Raw genomic sequence first — 24,780 nt, 5'->3', positions numbered from 1 at the left:
CCGCGGTCTTTTTGTTTCTATTATTTGCATCAAATTCACTGTATCGCTCCCTTCCCTCCTGATTATTCCTGGTTGTCTACTTACACTTTTAGTTATCTCGTGCATGGTTGCCAACTTTCTTGACCTCTTCCTCCATTTTGTATCTATGCTTACAGTTACAGATATTGGCAAACTTTAGCCGCCCGTGTAGTTTCGTATGTGTTCCTGGGGTTTTCTTCAAAAATAATTTTGCTTGCCGCTTCTCTGACTTCAAAATAGGCCAAATCCATGTCACCCTGGACTGCCTCATTTGTGGTTTTACCATGGGCTATGAAAGCCAAGCCGCCCAGTGATCTTTCGTTAACTTCTAGCCTCGAAACGACATCCGGTTTTAAGCTTAAAATTGTATTTGCAAACGTTAGCGATGGCACCATTAGTTCTTTCCGAATTCCATGCGCCTCCTCATACTTATTGTCGCTCCGAATCGCTCTCCCTTTCATAATTGGTGCATAGCGCTTCTGATTTACTTTCACATTATTTTTGGCAGTGCTTGAATAAGTATTTCTTTTGTTGGTGTTTACGCCACGACATGTTTATTGCTTGACTGTGCGTTAGACATGCTGTTTAATGACACCACGTAATTACTTGTCCCTTCATTAAATATCATTTCCAATTTCTCTGTACTAAATTCAAAGCCTAGATTTGTAGCTGGGTTGCCACAGATATTCGTAGGTGTCTTTAAATCTGTTGCATTGTCCGCTAGTAGCACTACGCCGTCCCCATACATCAGTCCGGGCACTTTCTGTTGCGCAATTCGTCCTTTACAGATGTAGGATAAATCAAACCCTGATTCGCTGTTTTCCAGTCGTTTCTCTATGCCCTTAGCACAAGGCGTGAGCAACGATGCGACCACGCCAAGTGGGTAACCAATGGAAATTTAGGTGCCAATTGGGTGCAACAAACGAATGAGGCCGGAATTTTTGCTCAACGGGCCATTTGACGTTTTCGCATAAAAATAACTTTCGAATGCCTTGTATTAGACTGGCCGAAAGGGTGCGAATTGTGCTTCCCACTATCGGTATGGGCAGTGGGCGCGGGAACATCGCTGTCAACATGTCTCACACTCCACGCTTTTGCGCATTACAGGTGTTCCTGCCGCTTTTCCTGCTGTCAACCACAGCCTTGCCTCCTGGTGAAACTGAATGCCCTTCCAGCCCGATACCATTGACGCCACTCTGCTATCAACCGCACTACCCCTACTGTACTGCTCCGCTCGTCATCTCCGCCTTCTGCGCATCATCCAAGTCTACGATGACGTCACCAACCACAGTCGATATAAGAAGGCGCCAGTGCGACAGTTTCTTCAGTGGGCACGGGACCATCACTGTCAACATGTCTCACACTCCGCGCTTTTGCGGATTACAGGTGTTCCTGCCGCTTTTCCTGCTGTCAACCACAGCCTTGCCTCCTGGTGAAACCGAATGCCCTTCCAGCCCGATACCATTGACGCCGTTCTGCTATCAACCGCACTACCCCTACTGTACTGCTCCGCTCGTCATCTCCGCCTTCTGCGCATCATCCAAGTCTACGATGACGTCACCAACCACAGTCGATATAAGAAGGCGCCAGTGCGACAGTTTCTTCAGTGGGCGCGGGGCCATCACTGTCAACATGTCTCACACTCCGCGCTTTTGCGCATTACAGGTGTTCCTGCCGCTTTTCCTGCTGTCAACCACAGCCTTGCCTCCTGGTGAAACCGAATGCCCTTCCAGCCCGATACCATTGACGCCGCTCTGCTATCAACCGCACTACCCCTACTGTACTGCTCCGCTCGTCATCTCCGCCTTCTGCGCATCATCCAAGTCTACTATGACGTCACCAACCACAGTCGATATAAGAAGGCGCCAGTGCGACAGTTTCTTCAGTGGGCGCGGGACCATCACTGTCAACATGTCTCACACTCCGCGCTTTTGCGCATTACAGGTGTGTAACGTTTTTTCCATGTATGCCAGAAGGAGCGACGACCGTTTCCTATTATTGTTCCCGCGCCCACGAGTGCTCCGTGATATTGCTGTTGCTGGTTTTTCAATGGGTGTTTTATTACTATGCTCTGGAGATATTGAGTCCAACCCAAGACCCCGACTCGTTCTCAGTCCTTGGCTGAACTGCAGTCCTTGCCTGACCAGCCAGGCGAACAGATGAAAGTCATATTTCATTTTCTAAAAGATCTTCAGGCTCGATCCGTGCAAGCAGCAAAAAGCCAGTCCGATATGGTCACTGACATTAAAGCCATCAAAGCCAGTCAAAAAAATATCGAAATCAAAATTGGTGCCATCGAAAAAGGACTAGATGACCTAGAAGATAAAACGGACTCACTTGACCAAATTGATCACGAAGTAGCCACCATCCAGACCTCGGTACAGTCGCTGTCAATCAATTCTGCTTCTTTGCAATCATGGCAGACTGAACTTGAAGATCAATCACGACGCTGCAACCTCATTTTTTATGGATTAGATGACCACCGGAAATCGTGGGCTGAGTCGGAAGAAAAAATGAAAGTAGTTTTGGCTGACGCACTTGACATCCTTCCGGATACAGCCATTGAACGCGCTAATCGCCTAGGTCAATATTCGCCAGGTAACCAACGTCCGATCATTGTCAAATTTACTAACTTTAAGATAAAAGAGACAGTCCTCTCTGCCCGGAAAAAGCTGAAGGACAAAAACGTCACAGTTAATGAAGATTACTCACCTGCTACACGCCACGCTCGAAAGAAATTAACCGAGTTTGCCAAAAGTGCATCCGACGGAGGTCCGTATCAGCTCCGATATAACAAATTACTAATGAATAAGAAATACTAGATGTACGATCCCGAATCTAATTGAGTTAACGAGCATACGAAGCAACCGCCATCACATGATAGTCATCCTACTAACTCTGTTAAACAGCACGCGCAGAAACCGTCCTCAGCTGATAATCCCGCCAGTTCGGCTCACGGCAGTCCGTAGGGACGCGCGAGGGGATGTGGACGCTCTATTTCGCAGATATCCGTTCTTTTTGCTAACATCCGCAGTATCATCAGCAAACTTGACTGCCTTAACTCCGCCATCGACACCTGCAGCGCTGATATCATAGTATTAACTGAAACCTGGTTACGTCCTGAAATTCGAGACCACGAACTTTTTCTTATTGCAAATAATTTCTCTATCTATCGCTGCGATCACATTGGGCGACAAGGAGGAGGCGTACTGCTCGCTATCACGAAAAATTTCCCTTCACAGTGCATCCACGTCAACACCCCTTTCGAAACTGTCTGGGCATGCGTCGCCCTAAATCATAAGAAAGTTATTATTGGGGTCTGTTATCGGCCCCCTACCTATACACAGAACTTCGTAAATGAATTACACGATGTTGTTAACATCGTTTCATCCCGTTACCCAAACTGCCCATTACTTTTGCTTGGTGATTTTAATATGCCGAACATAACCTGGTCTAACACTGTCCCCACGATGCACCCACCTTCCACGCTAGCTAAAGAATTTTTAGAAATGTGCTCCGTTTTTTTCTCTCGGACAGCTTGTAACTGAACCGACAAGAACCACAGACTCTGCTGCTAATACCCTGGACCTTGTTCTCGCTTCACAGCCCGACCTAGTTTCCAACATCACTCGATCGCGTTCCAGGAATGAGCGACCACTCTTTACTCTTTTTTCACTTAAATCTCGCACAACCTAAACATACCAAAAGGACTGTAACCATCCGTAATTACAACAAAGCAGACTTTCATGCCATTAGTAGAGAATTATGTTCATTCCTTGATGTTTTCCTCCAGGATTTCGACAGCCGTACAGGAGAAACTAACTGGGCAATCTTCGCAGAAAAAGTTACTTACCTAACCAACAAGTACATTCCCATTCGCATCGTAACTAGCAAGTCAGACGCCCCCTGGTATAATGCTCATATAAGACGGTTATCAAATAAAAAGAGTCGATTGTACAGGTCAGCAAAGTTTTCCTCGAGTGAAGCTCGTTGGAGTGCCTACCGATTGGCTTCAAGCGAATATGTGTCAGCGCTAGAGACGCCAGAAACAATTTTTTATGTCACACGCTGCCTTCCATGTTAACAAATGATACCAAGAAATTCTGGTGCGTTATTAATGAAAAAGATGACGACACGATAACTCTTGTAGATAACTCTGGGAATACCATACCCTGTGACCATATCGCATCCGTCCTCAATCAAACATTTATCCAAAACTTTTCTGTAACCTGTAATGTTTCCCCACCCACTGCACCTTGTTATGATCACCAGGCTATGTTTCCAATTACAATTGAACCCTGTGGCATCGAAACCGTGATTAAATCGTTGCGTCTCTCCTCTGCTCCTGGTCATGACCTAATTTCCGTGAAATTTTTGCACAGCACTGTTGTTTATTCATCGATTTTACTAGCAAAACTTTTTCAACAGTCGCTTGACGCAGGATACCTGCCCATTGATTGGAAAGTCGGTAAGGTGATTCCACTTTATAAATCAGGTGACAAGCATTCTCCTCTCCATTATCGGCCTATTTCTCTAACCAGCATCCCATGCAAAATATTAGAACATATCCTATATTCACAGCTTGCTAACTTTCTAGAGTCAAATTCATTTTTTTCAAGTTCACAGCATGGCTTTCGGAAAACATATTCTTGTGAAACGCAGCTGGCTTCCTTCGTACATAAGCTACACCTAATTCTTGATGCTCGTTCAATGGCGGATTGCATTTTCCTAGACTACTCCAAAGCTTTCGATAAAGTGTCTCACAAACTGCTACTTCACAAACTACAGCTCATGAACATTGACCCTAAACTTCTTGCTTGGATTGAGTGTTTCCTTAAAAACCGTTCACAATACGTGTCAGCTAATAATCTTAACTCTCACTCAAACCCTGTCCATTCCGGCGTCCCACAAGGCTCCGTTCTCGGGCCTCTTCTTTTTCTAATCTACATCAACGACTTGCCTTCTACTGTTTCCTCTCATATCCATTTATTTGCGGATGACTGTGTAATCTTCAGAGGAATAACAAGCAGTGACGATGTAACCGCTCTTCAGACTGACCTGAACGCTATTTCATTGTGGTGTAAAACATGGCTAATGGAACTTAACATCACAAAATGTAAATCACTTCGTGTATCAAGAACTTGCAACAGTATCCCCACTTATTCCTTAGATCATGTCCCCTTAGAATCGGTAGGCTCATACAAGTACCTTGGTGTACACATCACTTCCACTCTCACTTGGTCTGCACATATCACATACATAATTAACATTGCTAATCGTATGCTTGGTTACATCCGCCACAACTTTTCTAAAGCTCCCTCATCCCTCAAACTGCTGTTGTACAAAACGTTAATACGTCCGAAACTAGAGTACGCCGCATCCATCTGGGACCCTCATCATGAAAACCTAATACATTCACTAGAAATGGTCCAAAATAAATCGGTTCGCTCCATTCTTTCCAACTATAGCAGGACCACTAGGATATCTTCAATGAAATCCAGCCTTAATCTACCATCCCTAGCCTCACGTCGCAAAGCGTTTCGTATCTGTCTGTTCCATAAGAAGTTTCACCATCCACACCTGCGTAGCGAATTAATCCCTCCCCCACGTCACCTATCATCTCGATTAGATCATGCCTACAAGGTCGGTGTCCATTTTGTAGAACTAACGCTTTATTCCAGTCATTTATACCTCGTACAGCAGCAGAGTGGAATCACCTTCCCGCACTGACAGCCACCATCAAAGATTACCAGCTTTTCAAGAACACCTTAGCTAACATTGTATGAGTAGACACACTCGTTAACTTTTATTGCAATACTCCTCTTCCTTGTATCACATTTCCTATTTTTTCTTGTTTTGTATGCCTGTAACCACTCCCCTCTCCAATGCCAATGGCCCTGAGGGTACACGAAATAAATAAATAAATAAACGACAGCCGGTGAGGACACTATGACCAGGGATGAGCAGATATGCAAAAAGACGATTAAAAGTAGGGTAATCACAAATGCAACACCAAACAATCAAGCTACCTTACGTATGTAGAAATTTCACTTAGGATTGAGAGAGGGCTACGCGTCTCCTTGTTTTACGGGAGCGATTAGAAAGGAGTATCGGGCAGCGTAGGGTATGATATTTTTATTAGGTCTTTTCTAAGTATTTCTAAACTGAAATATGTTGAGCGTAAGAGACTTGAACCATATTGAATAACTGTTATCCAACGTGTAAACGAGAACGTTACACAATGTAACAGACGACAAATATTTTTACGAACAACAACATGCAACACAAATGTTTAGGTCTGCAAATTTTGGCTTTCGTGCCCACTTTGAAATTTGGTGGTACAATTACCATAGCTTGAATTAACAAATTACAATTTCCTGTACATCAGCCTTTCTCAGCTACACTTTCAGCTGCAGTTGTGAGCTTGGCTAAGCAGTGTTACGGTTTGCGACGACATTACTTGCGAATATTTTCCCTATAATAAAGAAACTTCGACGAAAGAACATTTTGTTTCATTCCTATCTTTTTTTAATGTTCCCAGTGGTTTATATAGAGTTTACATATATATATATATATAGTTTATTATATATATATATATATATATATATATATATATATATATATAGTAAACTATATATAGTTTACTATATATATAGTTATATATAGGTTTACAGGGATTTAATATCTGTGACGCGCAATTGTCGAGTTGTCTTTCAATTTCCTTTTTCGGTTGCTCTAGAAAAACCTGGGTCTTTATTTGCACACTAGACTGGCGCCTTCCTTAATGATCGACATTTTTTTTAGTTTCCTTCAATAGATTGCAATAAATTAGGTTGCGTGAATGTTTAATTGTTCACTTTATTCACGTTTACCGTTTCTGTAGCAGTAATGGTTGGGGTAAATAGCTCTGCTTATGTGAGATATATTCACCCTTATCTAATGCTCGACATTTTTGCGATGCATAATTGTTTACTCAATGTAGTGGTTCTAAGTTCCCTGACAATTGCATGTAGTCATATATTACCTCTACATTGACTGATGCACGTTTCTATGTACCTGACTACTGCATATATTACAGACAAAAGAAAGGACTTACTATATAGTCTGTGATGATTCAGTTCGCAAAGAGCGCTTGGCAGCGATTTTTTCTTGTACGTCTTCGATGAACTGACTGATAAATTGACTGATTGATCAAATTATTGGTTGAATGATTGATTGGTTGAGTTATTGATTAATCGGTGTACTTTTCTAGCCGGGTACATGGACGCTTCAAGTGGAGAGTTCAAGCAAGGGACGAGTCGTTGTCAACATCCATGTCGTGTCCCAAATCAAGGATCTGGAAAATACGCCGATAGTGGCTTTGTGCCAAATGTCGCAGACAGTGGTCAGCGAACCAGAGGATGCCGTTATATTTGTTGATGTGATGAAAGGCAGCAACGTTGTCCTGGAGGCAAACGTAACGGCTGTGGTCCATCATGCACAACAGCTTAGTTGCCCTGTCCGTCTGCATGACGACGGCGAGGGTAAGGACAACTTGGTATTGTGTTCTTCCATTTATTCATGGGAGAGAGCGTTATACACTTTAAAGAATGCTATGGTATTATACGTGTGGTTCAGTTAACACGTATTAGAAAAATAATGCTGATAAAACGCAAGCAGCACTGTTATCACGAAAGGACGAAACATGTGCACTTAACCTTTCTCGCACGTGCAGGGACTTTAGTGCCGGAAATTTCTCATTTCCGGCACTAATGTGCACAAGTACACGAGAACTTTAATTGAGCTAAACCATATGATCAAGCCATTTCAAGTAGTGCGATATCGTGCGTATAAACAATGTCGCGCAGACCACGCACGCTCGCTTAGTGTATTGCTATGAGCTTCTGCGCCCGATGTCGCAGGTACAATACCCGCCATGGTGGCCACATGGTATTTGTGTTCTCAAACAAAGGTTCAGGTTGCAGAACCGCGGGTGGTAAGAATAATTTGCCCGATAAGGTTTGCCGCATACCGTATTCTGATCGTTGTTGAAAATAGACTGCAACATTTTTGTGTTAGTTTTAAGGCGAAAGCCTCAAATTTTTATGTTTCATCCTTGTGTTGCGCTGTTATTAAGGAATTCATGAGCATGCACAATGGAAGACCGATAGCCCCGGTTTCACATCCAAATTATATGTGCCCACTCACAAAGACACACTCACACAACTGTTGCAAGCGTGCAGAGCATGAAGCATTATGAACACGACGACGCTAGAGAGGGATGAGGGCTAACTTCCAACTAATGTTTATTGTAAAATGACGCAACTTGTACACTTTATCCGAAAAATTAGACAGCAAAAAGACCAGGTGGAAAATGGTGCTTGATGCAACCAAACAAATAAGAAGTTACAGGATGAAAACACAGATCGAAATCCCAAGTGCAAGCAAAAACAGACCATTATAATTGCCAATCGTGTCTGCCAGCTGTATCAAGAAACATTCCTTTTTTTTTCTTTCATCAGAGAGATTGACAGCTTGGCTATCGAAGCATGCTCTTCCAGTTCCATGCCATTGAAAAACAATGCTCGTTTTTTCGAAGGAAGTCGCTTACGCAGTTGGTGACCACAATTCTTCTTTGGAACGCGTGCGCCGGCACCGAGTAGAAAAGGATGATCGGAGAGGGTGGTGTATGGTGAGATCAGTCGCATCTGGCTGGCATTGAAAAAAATACAAGAGGCAATAGCTGAGGAGGCTGCATGTGCCTCCTATATTTGTACGTAAGGCGACTCCCGCCACATTTACTGGAGCTGGCGCTTCAGAGCCAGCGCAAAGCTGGCCTGCCTCAAAGCCAGTCTGCAACGGCGGCGAGCCTACCATATGGGCGAGGCGGTAAATTTTTATTTCTTCCTTCCAACGCTATTAATACATTACATATTCCTATCTAAAATTAAAGCACTCATAGCTATCTGGATAGTGCAAGCAGTCCAATTTAGGTCTAATTGACACCAGGGGACGTATTCTGAAACAATCCCCTTTTTCGATAGTGTCACTGTCAGGCGCGCTGATTGGCGCGTTTAGCAAAACGGGATGACGTAATGCTCAACCAGCCAATCAGCTCACGCTTTTTTGCAAAAGCAGCCAATCAGCGAACTCCAATGGTGAAGGCATAGCCAAAGCGACAGTGTCGCCGAAAGTGACTGGTTCAGAATATGACTGAAGTCATCGACCAGCCAGTGACTGACTGAAAGCAGTCGCTTTTCGACCAAAGTGATTATTTCCGGTGATATAATACGCTGCGGGTAGCTTTGCAACGAACTTGATCTTGCGACTTCTGGGACTTACCAGTGGTACTAAACCCTTCTACGTTTTTTTTCGAGCATGCGTAATCACTGCAAACTATTATATATATAGAAAGCAATATTTTGCTACTGCTGATTCATTTGCAAGGCCACAAAGGTAGTGGAAGCCTGGAAAAACATTGCTCTGACATTACTTTACCTCATATCGAGAACATTTCAATAACATATAATTGATTCAATGCTATGCCTAACTGATAATGTATTCACGGGCTATTGACATTACTTTTACAGATCCTGATATCTGGGCACAAGATGGTACGTACAGCGGCTTCTTCACCCAATTCACCGGCCAAGGGAGGTACTCTGTTCATGCATACATTTACGGTGACAACAAGACTCGACATGCATACCGTAGGCCCGGATTCCCCCCTGACGCATTTGCTTTGCCTCCGGAAGACAGCCCAGGTGTGTTAATAAAAAAGTCAAATTATGGGGTTTTACGTGCAAAACAACTTTCTGATTATGAGGCACGCCTTAGTGGAGGACTCCAGAAAGTTCGACCGGGGCTTCATTAACGTGCACCTAAATCTATGTACACGGGTGTTTTCACGTTTCGCCCCCACCGAAACGCGGCAGCCGTGTGTTAGCTGACCAACCCTGCATTTCGGTCTATTGCGTATTCTCTCGCATTGCATTTATTTCGCTAAAACTGGTAAAAGGGACATCGATACATTAGGATAAGTGTAAGTGGTGTTCTTTCTGAGAATCCTATTTAAAACATTGAACCTGATCTAAGGAACTTGCTACAGTTGGCGCCCGCCAGAAACATTCTTCAAGATCAAAACTCACACGAGCAGCAGAAGAAAATGAGGCAGTGAACCAGCCGTGTTCATACAGACTGGGAAACATAGCGCAAAAAAATGACACAGGGACAAGCAGGAACACAGGACGAGCGCTAACTTTCAGCAATTGATTTATTGCAGCTGGTGAGTATATATACACGCATTGGGACGCCACTGCAATAGACACACTAAAGGGAAGGAGGAAAACAGTCATGTGACCACTATGCCCAAAAATTCAAGCTCTTTCCTTGATAAAAGTATGGACGGTGTGCTAACGCACTAGTCACCTGCTCTGGCTATCTCAGCTGCTTCCATAATTTCCCTCGTAATCTTATTCCTGTGGCGATAGACAACAACAGTTTGTTTTAAGAGCGGAAAGCATGGTGCATTCGCATTACATTTTCAACTATGGGCATCCAGATGCCCATCTATTGCGATGATCTCCACTTTGTTACGATGCTCAACCAGACGCACGTTTAAACATCTGCCCGTCTGGCCCACGTAGTGCTTCCCAAATGAAAGTGGGATCTTATACACAACATGGCGAGTGCATGTAACAAAAGCATCTTTGTAATGTGTATAGGATCCCACTTTCATGTGGGAAGTACTACGTGGGCCAGACGGGCAGATGTTTAAACGTGCGTCTGGCTGAGCATAGTAACAAAGTGGAGAGCATCGCAATAGATGGGCATCTGGATGCCCATTGTAGAAAATGTGACGCGAAGGCACCATGCTTTTCGCTCCTAAAACAAACTGTTGTTGTCTATCGCCACAGGAATAACATTACGAGGGAAATTGTGGAAGCAGCTGAGATAGCCAGAGCAGGTGACAAGTGCGTTAGCACGCCGTCCATACATTTATCAAGAAAAGAGCTTGAATTTTTGGTCATAGTAGTCACATGACTGTTTTGCTCCTTCCCTTTAGTGTGTCTATTGCAGTGGCGTCCCAATGAGTATATATATACTCACCAGCTGCAATAAATCACTTGTTGAAAGTTAGCGCTCGTCCTGTGTTCCTGCTTGTCCCTGTGTCATTTTTTGCGCTATGTTTCGCAGTCTGTATGTATCTCACCAACACGCCGAAACTTCTTACGTGCTACAGCGGTGTTCATTTCATGGCCGATGCTGCTCAAAACTATGACAGCTGATTAGCAACTTGGCCACTTTTCTATTGTAGTAAGGCATCGTTATTGCGGAGGTTTGAGAAAAAAAGCTTTACAGCATTATGTCGCAACTCGTACATAGCCATAGGGGGCGTGGTATAAGGTGCTGCAATAGAGGTCAATTCGCGAAGCCTTGCGTGGGTTTAAAAATCTAGAGTTCTTTTTTGGATTTCAGAAATGTTTTCCGTAGAAATCAGGAGATTAACTCTGCGCTTTTAGTAGACGTCAAAGATAATATTTGTACTAGTATTGGTTGTTAGGAATTGCGTATTAAAAAGCGCAGTATAATTCTAAAGCTATTGCATTGCGCTTAGCGTAGCTTGATTTCCCCAAACCGGTATAGAGAATAGTCTAATTGTCATCAAGAGAAAAAAAATCGAGCTGGGCAGGAAATGTAATGCGCCGATGAGATAACCGTTGAGCCATTAGGGTTGCAGAATGTGTTGCAAGAGAAAGGAAACGCAGTCGGGGACGGCAGAAGGCTAGCTGGAATGACGAAATTAGGAAGTTCGCGTGCGCTACTTGGAATCGGTTTGCGCAGTACAGGGTAATTGGAGATCGCAGCGAGAGGCCGTCGTCCTGCAGTGGACACGAAACAGGCTGATGATGATGATAATTTCTCCGGAAGAATGTAGACAATATTTACCATATTAGGTCCATTATTCTTTCTGTTATTGAACCGTTCGACGTGCAATGCAAAAGTGCATGCATGGGACCGTGATTTGCACGTCATTTGGGCCACACGTTTCCTTCCACCAATGAGCTCGACCTGGACGCTGATATACACAGTGCAACTGTTTTACGCACATTGATAAGTTGACCATGTTGTGTTTGCTTTAAAACATGCGCGAAATTCTTTAATACCAGTGAAATATTTGAACTTTTCTTAGCAGCCTTCAAAGTGGGGGTGAGTGTCAAAACATTTGCGCATAAGCGGCCAGACAATGACCGCTGACAGTTTCTAAGCATTGACGCCTGAGGGCATGGTGGAGACTATCATGTATGACAGACACTGCACAACTCATTCCTACATGCTGGAATGCTCAAAAATAAGCTTCTATATTTACTTGAAATCTACACCATATCTAGCAATAATATGCACAGGTACCTTAACTCTCAGAATGGATTTTGAGTATTTTTCATCTTCTCAACACAAAGCTTGCAATAATGTAGAGAAAACGTTCGAAAACAAGCAAGGTATTCCAAGTAGGAACACTTCCCGCAGGACACGTATACCTGTACATAGCTCCGTCATTTATCGCATTCATTGTCTGCAGGTACTGTACGTTTGTTTAGTGTCGCGTACGAGTTGGCCCCAATTGCAAACTTAAATGTTCTCTTCTGTGAAACCATCAGCCTAGATTGCCGTACCTAAACATTGTCGCGGTAGTAATACTTTTGCTATATGGTTTGCAGCACCACCGAACCATACACAGCAAACGGAAATTAAACGAGCGCCAGACAACTACACGTTCGTGGATACCCTCCTGGGAGAACAGGAGCCCACAGGTCCATTTCAAAGATTCACAGTGGGCGCTTACTTCAAGCTCACCAGCAACCTGCAGCAGAAGGACGTTCCTCCTGGTATAATCTGGGACCTTAGAGCTGTGAGTGGGTACGTGGAGATCGACAGGACGCCTGTCGTCTGTCTTACGTGGACATGGCCTGGCGCGCATATGACACACGGAAAAGGTGCGTATCGTCTGAAGCACACATGTGGAAGTTTAGAATAAGTATCATCAGAACACTCAACAGGCGCATTACGCCTCACAATAGGAGTGAGCCAAAGCTTTTTGCTGGGCGTGATTAGAGCGTGGAACAGTTCATTCTAACAAATCATGATCATCATCAGCCTGGTTACGCCCACTGCAGGGCAAATACATTTCCCATACTTCACCAACTACCCTGATCATGTGCTAATTGTGGCCATGTTGTCCCTGCATACTTCTTAATCTCATCCGCCCACCTAGCTTTCTGCTACCCCCTTGCTTCGCCTCCCTTCCCTTACAGTCAAGTCGGTAACCCTTAATGAACATCGGCTATCTTCCCCCCTTAACACATGTCCTGCCCATGCCTATTACTTTTTCTTGACTTGAACAAAGATGTGATTAACTTGCGTATGTTCCCTCATCCAATTTGCTCTTTTTTATCCCTTAACATTACACTCATTATTTTTCTTTTCATAGCTCGTTGCGTCGTCCTCATGTTAAGTAGAACCCTTTTCGTAGGCCTCCAGGTTTGTGTCCTACGGGGCCTCACCTACGGGGCCTGGAGGCCTCCAGGGCCTCCAGGCCCCGTAGGTGAGTACTGGTAAGCCACAGTTGTTATACACTTTTCTCTTGAGGGATAATAGCCAACTACTGTTCATTATCTGAGGATGCCTGACAAACGCACACCAGCCCATTCTTTTTCTTCGAACTATTTCAGTCTCATAATCCATATCCGGGGTCGCTACCTGCCCTAAGTAGATGTATTCCCTTACCAATTCCAGTGCCTCGCTACCTATCGTAGACTGCTGTTCTCTTCGGAGACTGTTAAACATTAGTTTTCTGTAGATAAATTTTTAGGCCCACCCTTCCGCTTTGCCTCTCCAATTCAGTGAACATGCATTTCAAGATGTCCCCTGAGTTACTAAGCAAGGCAATATAATCAGCGAATCGCAAGTTACTAAGGTATTCTCCATTCACCCTCATACCCAATTCTTCCCAATCTAGGTCTCTGAATACCTCCATGCTGTGAATAGCATTGGAGAGATCGTGTCTGCCTGTCTGACGCCTTTCTTTATTGGGATTTTGTTGCGTTCTTTATGGAAGACTACGGCAGCTGTGGAGCCGCTATATAAATATTTCAGTATTTTTACATAAGGCTCGTCTACACCGTGATTCCATAATGCATTCATGACTGCGGAGGTGTCGACCGAATCAAATGCTTTCTTGTAATCAATGAAAGCTATATATAAAGGTTGGTTATATTCCGCACATTTCTCTATCACCTGTTTGATACTGTCAATATGGTCTATTGTTGCATATCTTTTACGAAATCCTGTCTAGTCCTTTTTTGACAGAAGTCTACGGTGTTCCTGGTCCTATTTTCGATTGCCTTAGTAAATACTTTGCATGCAACGGACATAAAGTTGATCGGTCTATTCTTTTTCAAGTCTTTGGCGATCCCTTTCTTATGGCGTAGGATTATGTTGGCCTTCTTCCAAGATTCTGGTCCGCTCGAGGTCATGCGTTATTGCGTATACAGGGTTGTCATTTCTTCTAGGACAATCTGCCCACCATTCTTCAACAAATCTGCTGTTACATGACCTTCCCCACCTGCCTTCTCTCCTTGCATGCCTCCCAAGGTTTCCTTACTTCTTCCGGCGTTACTTGTGGGATGTCTAATTCTTCTACATTATTCTCTCTTCCATTATCGTCGTGGGTGCCTCTGGTACTGTATAAGTCTCTATAGAACTCCTCAGCCACTTGAGCTATTTCATCTATATTACTAATGATATTGCCGGCTTTGTCTCTTACCCCATACATCCTATTCTTGCCTATTCCTAGAGTCTTCTTCACTGCTTTTAGGCTTTCTCCGTTCCTGTCAGCATGTTCAATTATATCCATATATTACATCATTATGTCAGGTCTCTTACGTTTGTTAACTTGGAAAGTTCTGCCAGTTCTATTTTAGCTGTTGGGTTAGAGGCTTTCTTACATTGGCGTTCCTTATTCAGACTTTTCGTCTCCCGCGCTAGCTTACTGGTATCCTGTCTAACGAAGTTGCACACTCATTAATGATGACCATAACATTGTCATTCGTTGGACCAACACTAAGGTGCTCTTCTTGAGACAAAGCCAAATATCTGTTCTGTAGATTGATCCGGAATTCCTCTGTTTTCCCTCTTACCACTAACTCATTGATCGGTTTCTTATGTACCAGTTTCTGCTGTTCCCTCCTCAAGTCTAGGCAAAGTGGAGTTCTTACCATTCTGTGGTCACTGCAGCGCACCCTGCCTAACACGTCCACATCTTTTATGATGCCAGGGTTAGCGAAGGGTATGTGGTTTATTTCATTTCTAGTCTCGCCATTTGGGCTCCTCCACGTCCACTTTCGGCTATCCCGCTCGCGGAAGCAGGTATTAATTATCCTTATATTATTCCATTCTGCAAACTATACTAATAACTTTTCCCTTGCTATTCCTCCAACCTTTGCCAATTTACCCCACTGACTTGTCTCCAGCCTCTTTCTTGCCTACCCTGGCATTGAAGACGCCCTTCAGTAAAATGAAATTTGTTTTGACTTTATCCAACGCCGGTTCCATGTCTTCATAGAAGCTTTCGACTTCCTGGACATCATGACTGGATGTAGGGGCGTAGGCCTGGACGAACTTCAATTTCTACCTTTTTATCAGTTTCACAAGAAGACCTGCCACCCTCGCATTAATGTTATAGGATTCCTGTATGTTACCCGATATGTAATTATTATTCAGGAATCCGACTCATAGTTCTGGTCTCTCCGCTAAGCCCCGGATGCACAGGACGTGCCCGCTTTTTAGCACTGTATATGCTTCTTTTATTCTCCTAACCCCACTGAGCCCTATTATATCCCATTTACTGCCCGATAATTCCTCAAGTAGCGCTGCTACAATCGCCTCTTTAGATAAAGTTGTAACGTTAAACGTTGTCAGCTCCAGATTCCAATGGCGCCCTGTCAAGACCCAGAGATTCTTAGCACCTTCTGGCGCGTCACATGTCTGACTGCCACCGTGGTCAGTTGCTTCGCAGTTGCAGGAGACTGGAGGCCGGGGTTTGGTTTTCGTATTCATATGGGAGGTTGTGGCCAAGTACTGCACCAGGGTGGCGAATCCTGCTCCGGTGAGGGAGTGCATTTCCGATTCTGGTTCCGGGATCACGCCGCACGCCAGGCCTGTTTATGCAATTTAATCAGTACGCGGATTTTGTTTTATCCGGTGGAAAATTGCGCGGCATCGGGATTCGAACCACTATTCAATTGCATGCGAGGCGGATGCTCTACCTCTACGCCACCGCTGCATTCTTCTAACAAATAGTGCAAGATGACAGGTTGCTGTCTAGAATGCCGAAGTATTTCAGTTGCTAATGAGTCACGTGTGTTATTCTATTTCTCAGTACTATTTGTTATGATTGGTCGAATGTTGGAGCACAGCGAATGTTAAAGACTATAGGAAACGCCGGGAAACATTACTTTCATATGCGGCATCGGCAACGTGCTAATGCTAAGGTTTCTTTTATTTATTTGCCAATGGCAACGTGCCACTGGCAAATAAAACGTTAAAGTAATGAGACGCGCACGCATAAATTGAGTGCTTTCTTTTATTTTTTCACTACAGTGACTAGTATGCGGCTGTAGCCATCATATGTCTATTTTCTGTACATATGTACTCTCCAGCTTACGTGGTTTGTGCACTAGTTAGCAGAGTACCCTGACAAGAGAGAGAGAAACTTTTTATTGGAAAAACAGAGAATTCTGGTGGTGCGCATACAACCGCTGGCATGCTATTCTGTATAGGGATGGGGAATGGGATTAAGAGATTCCAGAGGAGAGAGGGAGAAAAAGAGAATAAAAATAGTTATGGAATGTCTAAATGGACTTGACACTAATATTTACAGGTGGCATGGCGGGTAAATTTAGGCGTTTGTATATGAAATGTTCAATCTTCAAAGCTTTGCTATTAGGCCAATTTCTGACACGTATTTGAACAATAAATCCAAAACCCGCCGCTTATTAAAGGGCCAGGCATAGAACCTAAGATGCTGGGTAATTTTAACGGATCGTGCAAAACATGTACATTTGTTGCTCAAAAATTTGTCTCTCGTCGCGGTACTCATGACATTCTAGTAATATGTGCTCTATTGTCTCTAGGTTGCCACAGTTATCACAGTAGGGTTTAGTGGTAATCCCTACGCGGTACAGATAATTGTGCCTGTGTGCCACGTTCAGTCGAAGACGATGGTACAATGTCTCGAAGTGTCGATGAAGTGGTCGCGGAATTTTCGGGCTCATTTCCGGGTCAATGTGACGCACAAAATTATCTTGGTGAAGCGGCAGGTTTGAGATGCGGTGTTTTTCTTGATTGGCATATTTTTGCCATGATTGAAGCGTTGGCTTTTGCAAAAAATATTCTTCAGAAATTGCGGTATGGGAGTACATTACGGTTGGCTTCTTCCACTTTTTCATTTCCATCTGAGAAGAAACCTGCCCCGTGGCGTCAAAGTCGCACTTTATGCGGACGACATCTGCATTTGAAGCACGGCGCGTTCCCGCAGTACTACACAGCAACGTCTCCAGAGAACGCTGGCAAATATATCGGCCTAACTAAATCCAAGGGGTCTGAAATTGTCCCCCGACAACAGCGCTGCTATGGCTTTCACACTTAGGTGTATAGAGAAATACCCACTAGAGTTGGTGGTCGCACCCTTCCCTTACGTCAAGATGCAAAAGTTTCTTGGAGTGACGATCGATAGGACTCCCTTGATCGCCTCAAGTGAAAAAACTGAGAATTCCTCGGCGTCGCATGTAATCTGATTCTTAGCCGGATCACAATCCTGACCTTGATGGCAGAGCAATGGCTCCTACAGCTATGGCTCCTCCTGAACCGGGCCTGGCGTCTGCGGCGGGCATCCATGCGTGTATACTCGGTCCAGTTCGAGCTCTGCCGTACTCGTCCGGACCGCTCAGTGCTTCCTACGACGCCTGGATGCGCGGAGGTTGAGCAGGTGGAAGTCCGGAGCGGGGGTACCTGGTTGGGCAGAGCACTGAACGGTGGCAGTCTGAGCACAATCCGCGATGGCGCTCAGGAGGTCACGGCCATCGTCCAGCTGGCTGCGCTGCTTCCGGAACAGCACCAGCCTGTGGCGTAGTATGTTCTTGACCTAGGCCTTCTCCCAGACCCGGTGCTGATACCGATAAGGAAGTCGTGAGACCTCCAAGTGTCCGGAGTTGTGGCCCAGGAATGCGAGCACTGCTCGCTGGCAGTGTGAGGTTCACGGCGTACGCAGGTGGGCTCCCCGGTCTGCAAAATCAGCAGGCCAGCTCGGCTGATGGCGTCTGTAAGACCGTAGCCTCGGCAGGTGCAACCGCGGCTTCCCAAGTCCGTGTGAGGTGTTGAAGTAACCGCACAAGACTGCATTCTCACAGAGGCGAACGGCCAGCTGGACGAGGCTGGAGAGATCCCACGGCTTTCCTTGACGGATGTCGATGCTGGCCACAGCCGTGTCATGGCGGTCAAGGCGTACCGTGACGACGCACGTCTCCAGGGGTCACCCACGATGTCAGAAACAGATAGAACACATGTGCCAGGGTGCTGCAGACTTAGATTACCGTGCGTGGTTTCCCTGGCGTGTGTGCTCAATCTAGGCAGGGTGCCGGAGTGCAACTGCTCGCAAAACTGTTGGTGGAGCCCGAGTAGCCCATGTAGCCAGGGAGCCGTAGGATCTCAGCCGCGGCGTATACCTCATGCAGTACGAGTACGTCAAAGTCGCACTGTAGGAGGTACTCACATTGTTCTCCGTGCCGCCGCCGCAGCGAGTGTACATTAAACTGGAGCACTCTTGAGCGGTGGTGGGACCTCGATGGTTTGCTCCCTTGCTGATTTTGGGCTGATGGCACGCCTCCCGCATGGAGGCAGAAGGCTCGAAATGGGCTATCAGCAGGCAGCATCTCTCCGATGGGCTTCAGTGTCAGCTGCAAGTTCGCGATCAGCTGTTCGCGGCGGTCTGGACAGGCCTGCGGTGATGTGGCTGATGCCTCTGTAGTTGTAGTGGCGGCTTCAGATGGTCCGGCTCGAAGGGTCCCTGGGGCTGCTTTAGCTGGCTAGCCAGGAGGGAGGATCTGCGACTGGCACTTTTGTGAGCGACCGGTTAGCGCCTGTGCATACGAGACCAATGCAGAGGTCTTCGCGTGCTGTGTTTCTTCCCACACAGAGGCCCGGACGACACGAGAGAGGGCGGTAGGGGCGGCCGCTATGATGGGTGCCGCGCTGTATTCTTCCTGCCACCTGGTTTAGGCAGGAATATTTGCAGGGTGATTGCCGCCACAATTGTTGCAGTGGGCGGCATTTGGGCAGCCTTCTTCTTGCTCGTGCAACTTCCCACATTGACGGCAACCGGTGGGTTTGTCGCAGGTTGCAGCCAAGTGCCCATAGCGGCCACATTGCTGACAGTGCAGTGGACTCGATCTTCCAGACCTCATCCGGAAGCATATTTTGCTTTCCGCGGCTGATTCCACGCACACGAAAGAAAAAAAAGGGTGAGGCGGACAGCCTAACTCCCGCCGGACGTCCTTGCACGCTATTGCTTCTCGCCACGAGGTCACGTATTGCCTACGCGGCTCTTCCCATTACTGCCGCCAACCCCCTACTAAACAGCTGTCGCGCGCACGTGGTTTGCGGATGTCAGGGCGTGCCGCGCACTGCAGGTTTATTTTGATGGCGCCTTTAAGGCAAGAAGTCGGGATGGCAGCACTATAAATTTTCATTTAGTGAAGTTCACTAGGTTTGAGGATTGGGCGAGTTCGTATAGCATTCTAAAACTGGTTTACAGCGCAGGCTCGGCTTGTTTCTTTCTTTGTGTGTTGTGCTGCACCAGTTCTAGACTGCATTTAGGGTACGAGCGTTTCGCTACTTCTGGCGCGCGATGCGTGCAACTCTTCAAAAGTGCCCTTTACGTTACATGACGTGTGAGTGGTGTATATTCCATTTTGACGATTGCATTACGCCACGCTAATTCACAATTCAGTTGTTTCGCGTATGCGGCTTGTAGTCGTGTTCCTTCGCGCCGCTCCGAGTGCCAACTGTGAATTTATTGCCGGACGGTGTTCAGAATTTTCACAACTGAGCAACTCAATAACGCTGATGCGTCCTGAGTCGACGTCGTTCCTCGCACACAATCTGGCGCCACGATTCGGATGACTCTTACTGTGTTCGCGCCAACGAAGAAAGGACGGCACCGTACCACGTGCGTGAATGGTGCAGTCATTGCGGGTGGCAAGTATGCTCAAGTCCACAACACCGGCGAATGAGGAAACGATGTGTTGTCGAGGTACAGTGTACTGGTATTGCATATAACCGAGGCGCGTTCAGAAACTGGGAGTAACACTGAGAGGAATGTGTTATCCTTTAAGTTTGGGGTTTAATAAATTTAAAGCTGTGCGACCATATCTCGGATTCGGGAAGTGACCGCCGAAACGAGCCTATCATGCTCGACGACGTCGCTCACAGAGCTCCCGCTTGATTTATCACTCGAGTACTCACACGGCCGCCTTACCGAGCTAAAGTTATGCATTGTGCCATATAGTCGTTTGATTAGGAAGGCGAATTGACGGAAGCGCATATTTGTCCTAAATAATTGTTGTTTTAATAATAGCATTTAAGAATAGTGTGGATATCAGAAGCTGTTCTCGGTCGGTGCACTTCACTCGAGTCGAGGGCGCAATTTCGAGGCGTTTCTCGGCGGAGTGTTCACGAAACGCAACGCTGCCTTGAGTGATGGAAGCCCCGTCGCCTTGACTTGGCTGAGTCGAGGAGAAGCTTGAGCTGAAGGCGTATTTAAGAATACGGGGTTTAGGCTTACAAGACAGCATAGGGAGCCATGATCCGTCAAGACTCGGAACGGGCGGCCATAGAGATAAGGTCGGCACTTTGCAAGTGCCCATACGACGGCAAGACACTCTTTCTCTGTAGAAGTGTAATGGGACTCGGGTAGCGATAGGGTGCGACTGGCGTAAGCTATGACTCTTTCGCCATTCTCCTACCGCTGGACGATCACTGCACTCAGACCGACGTTACTGGCGTCGGTATGAATTTCCGTTTCGGCTTCCTCGTCGAAATGCCCAAGAACAGGGGGTGATGCCAGGCGGTGTCGAATCCCAGCGAAAGCCACTTCCTGTTCAGAGCTCCAGTTGAATGACGTGTCCTCTATAGTGAGACGAGTAAGTGGTTCGGCAATTTCAGAGAAATTGCATATGAAGCGCTGGTAGTATGCGCACAGCCCCAGAAACGCCGAACGCTTTTCATGTGGATAGAAGTCGAGAAAGCAGATACAGCGGAAGTTTTCTCGGGGTGAGGACGGACGCATTCCGCACTCACAACATGTCCAAAGAACTTCAGTTCTTCATGTTCATCAGGTCTTCACAACTGAAGTTATGTTTCGGAGGCTTTAAGGTGAGGTTGGCCGATCGACTTGTCTCAAGCACTTGTCGCAGTCGCTTAATATGTCCGGAGAAGCTGTCTGAATGTACGATCACATCATCCATGTAGACGAGACAGGTTTGCCATTTTAGGTCGTCTAACACAGTGTCCATCATCCGTTGGAAAGTTGCCGGAGCAGAGCACAACCCGAACGGAAGTACTCGGAACTCGTAAAGTCCATTCGGGGTGACAAAGGGTCTTCAATCAATCTAAATCTGCCAGTACCCACTTTCAAGTCAAGGGAGACAAAATACTTGGCTCGCTGTAGCCGGCCGAGAGAGTCATCTATGTGCGGGAAGGGATAGACGTCTTTCCTTGTGCCGTTGTTCATTTTTCTGTAATCAAACCGTAAGCGCAGATTGCCGTCGTTCTTCTTTACAAGGACAACCGGTGACGGCAACGGATTGTTTAAAGGTTGAATTACGCCATCTTTAATCATCTCCTTGTTGCTGAATTGCTTCGCGTTCTTTCTGCGAAACACAATGCGGCTGCTGGTGAATAGGAAGTGCATCGTCGTAAGTAATTGTCCTGTGCTGCGTGATTGGCGTCTGACCGGCTTTAGACGATCGAGCGAAGCTCTCCTTGAATTCACGAAACATTCCTCGCAGTGCCTCCTTATTGCCCTGCGACAGCTCGTTGTTATGTCGGTACTTGTAACTCTTTCTTCATCGCTGCCGCTTTCCTCACAAGCGAAAGACTCAATGACTTCCTCCAAGGCTTCAGCGTAAGCGAAGGCAGTGCCAAGGAAAAGGTGTCGGTGCTCATTTGTGAAGTTGGTGATCAAGACGTCAGCGTGGCCATCCCGTTAGTCAATAATTCCTCGAGCCACGCTTATTCCGAGGGTAAGTAGAAGGGAGACGTTGGCCCTGTGAGTTCTCCACCTTCTCAAGTGCCCGCGGATGTTACCAAAATCATTACACTAGCACGAGGTGGTATTGTGATGCTATTGTCGGAAATTCGAAGGGCGACTCTGTGGCGACAGGAGTCTTGTGTCGTCGCTTTCTTTTTGGAGAACGACATACAGCGTCGGCGGAGGTCAATGATGGCGCCATACTCTCGAAGAAAGTCTATTCCAAGTATCACTTCACGGGAGCATTCTCGGAGAAAAAGGGAACTGATCATGAACGTAAAATTTTTAATTTGTACACGATAACTGCACACACCAAGTGGTTTGAAGATATGTCCGCCAGCTGTCAAGGCGTCAAGGTGTCCAGGCGTCACCCAAGGCGTCATACCTTCCTTTCAGCTGCTTCCTAGTTTTCCGGTGATAATCGAGGAGTCAGTGTCAGTATCTATTAAAGCAGTAACATTTCGTCCGTTGATAAGCACAGGCATGTTCACTGAAAAGTTGGCTCGAGCCTGAGACGCCGGTGTCGTCAAGTTTCCGTCGGTCTGAGGTCGCGTCGTTTGGAGGTCTTGCGCACGTCGAGTGTCAGCGCCCTCGACTCGAAGGGTCGCTGACGTTAGTTTTTCAAGCGAGGGCCGGACATCGTCCTAGCGACATCCGACTTCCACCTCTCGGATTGGATGGCATGGTGATGGCGATGTTACTGGTGCCTTGATGACGGTGGCGCGCGCTGTCTTCAAACACCGGTGGCCGTTGTACGAAACGGGGTCGGGGTGACTTAACAGGAAGCCCCTTTAGGCCAAGACGGCGGTACTGGCACTCTCGGTTTACATGATTCACCTCAACACAGTGGTAACAGAGCGGTCGTATGTCGGGCATGCGTCAAATATCCAATTTACGTAGGGCTGGTCGAGTCTCTCTAAAATAAGCAAGCGCCTGCTCTGACTGAAGCATGGCATATGGTGCGACGGAAGGTAGCGGCACTGGCGCAGGGATAGGGTGCCCGAATGCGTCGGCATAAGTCGCACGCAGGTATTAGCTCACGGTAGGAGGTGTCGCCGGCTACGGGACGGTGCCTCTTAAAGAGTCAGCTTATGTTGTTTGGCATGGTTGAGTCGAATTGTTGAACGCCTGGAGTGATGGAGCGGCCTGAAGCAATTCTTCGTAGCGTAGTACGTCGAGTGCATACTACGCTTCGTCGGGCACGATGCTAGCTATTATGTTGGCTGACGGCTGCTGCACCTGATGCAGCTCGTCGGGGACTGTTGATCGAATAATCTCGCCAAGCGGCTCGACGTCAGTCGAGAGAGCTCCTAGTCCACTGGTAGCAGTGGAAATATTCATTGTTGATCGTACTAGTGGGAGCGCTTGTGCAGGAGCTTCTCAATGGTGACGGCTTTAGTCAGAAACCCTGCAACCGTTTGTGGTGGGTTACGAACGAGTCCACCATAATGCTGTCCTTTCACGTCTCTCAACAAGTGACGCAGCTTCTTCTCGTCATACATGGTAGGGTCAGCTCACCTCAAGAGACGAACCATGCCTTCCGCGTACATAACCACACTCTCATCAGGTTTATGAATGCGAGACTAGAGGGTTCATCTTGCTCACTCCGGACGATCGAAGCTAGCGTAGGTGTCAAAGAGGCTGCGACAGAACTCATGCCATGATGTCAGAACATCTTCGCGATTCTGCAACGACGTGCGATCAATATCCAAAAGGCTGAAGAAGACGTTTCGGAGCTTCGATTCGTCATCCCATTCATGAAACTCCGCTAGGGGCTCGAAGTCCGCCAGCCAGTCTTTCTCGCCTTCAAGAAGGTCACAATGGAAGGAACTTGGCACGTGCGGTTTTCGCAGCGTGTAATGATGAGGTACCGGAGCAGCCATCGCAGGGTTAGTTGTGGTAGTATGGGATGGAGTATCCATATTGCCGACGTTGTCTATGTTCTCGCAGGTAAAGACACAAACTTAAGTGCAAATTCCTGGATTCATGGCGGGCCCGGTGTGCTCTCGTGAGCGCCGGTATCGGTCTAGCGCTCCTGCTGCTGGGAGGGGTCTGTTGCATGGGTCGAGAATACGCAGCACCTCCACCAGAGAAATGTCACGTTGAATTGTCAGGCGACTTCCGAAAGAGGCCGTTAATGTCCGAGTCGCCGAAGGGGCAGCGCAGCACCGAGAAAAGAGCGAGGCGCGAGCCCGTGAGCCAGCCCGTCTTCGTCTTCTTCTCGGAGCAAGGCGCCCAAGCGTGTGCAGCAAGCGCGTTACAGTATATAAATATATGCCTAAAGGAAAGGGTTAACAGGTCCCGGTCTCGTCTGTAGGAAAGATATGCGCGATGTGAACATTTGAACGCAAAAACTTCTGTCGCTACGTTTTTGCCATGGCCAAAATATTTGACAATAGATATATATGTATATATAT

General features: G+C 46.5%; 1 protein-coding gene across 1 annotated transcript in view; it reads left to right on the top strand.

Moving 5' to 3' along the window:
• The window catches only part of LOC135907492 (calcium-activated chloride channel regulator 1-like), a 171,992-nt gene that overhangs the window by 121,976 nt on the left and 25,236 nt on the right, over positions 1-24,780 (top strand). Inside the window, exons 11-13 of the mRNA XM_070541066.1 lie at positions 7,271-7,541; positions 9,588-9,761; positions 12,717-12,992. Coding sequence (XP_070397167.1) covers positions 7,271-7,541; positions 9,588-9,761; positions 12,717-12,992 — 721 coding nt within the window. The remainder of the gene's footprint in view (positions 1-7,270; positions 7,542-9,587; positions 9,762-12,716; positions 12,993-24,780) is intronic.

This window comes from Dermacentor albipictus, chromosome 6 (genome assembly GCF_038994185.2).
Source record: "Dermacentor albipictus isolate Rhodes 1998 colony chromosome 6, USDA_Dalb.pri_finalv2, whole genome shotgun sequence".
Taxonomy (NCBI): Eukaryota; Metazoa; Arthropoda; class Arachnida; order Ixodida; family Ixodidae; genus Dermacentor; species Dermacentor albipictus.
This window is presented reverse-complemented; position numbering and strand designations above follow the sequence as displayed.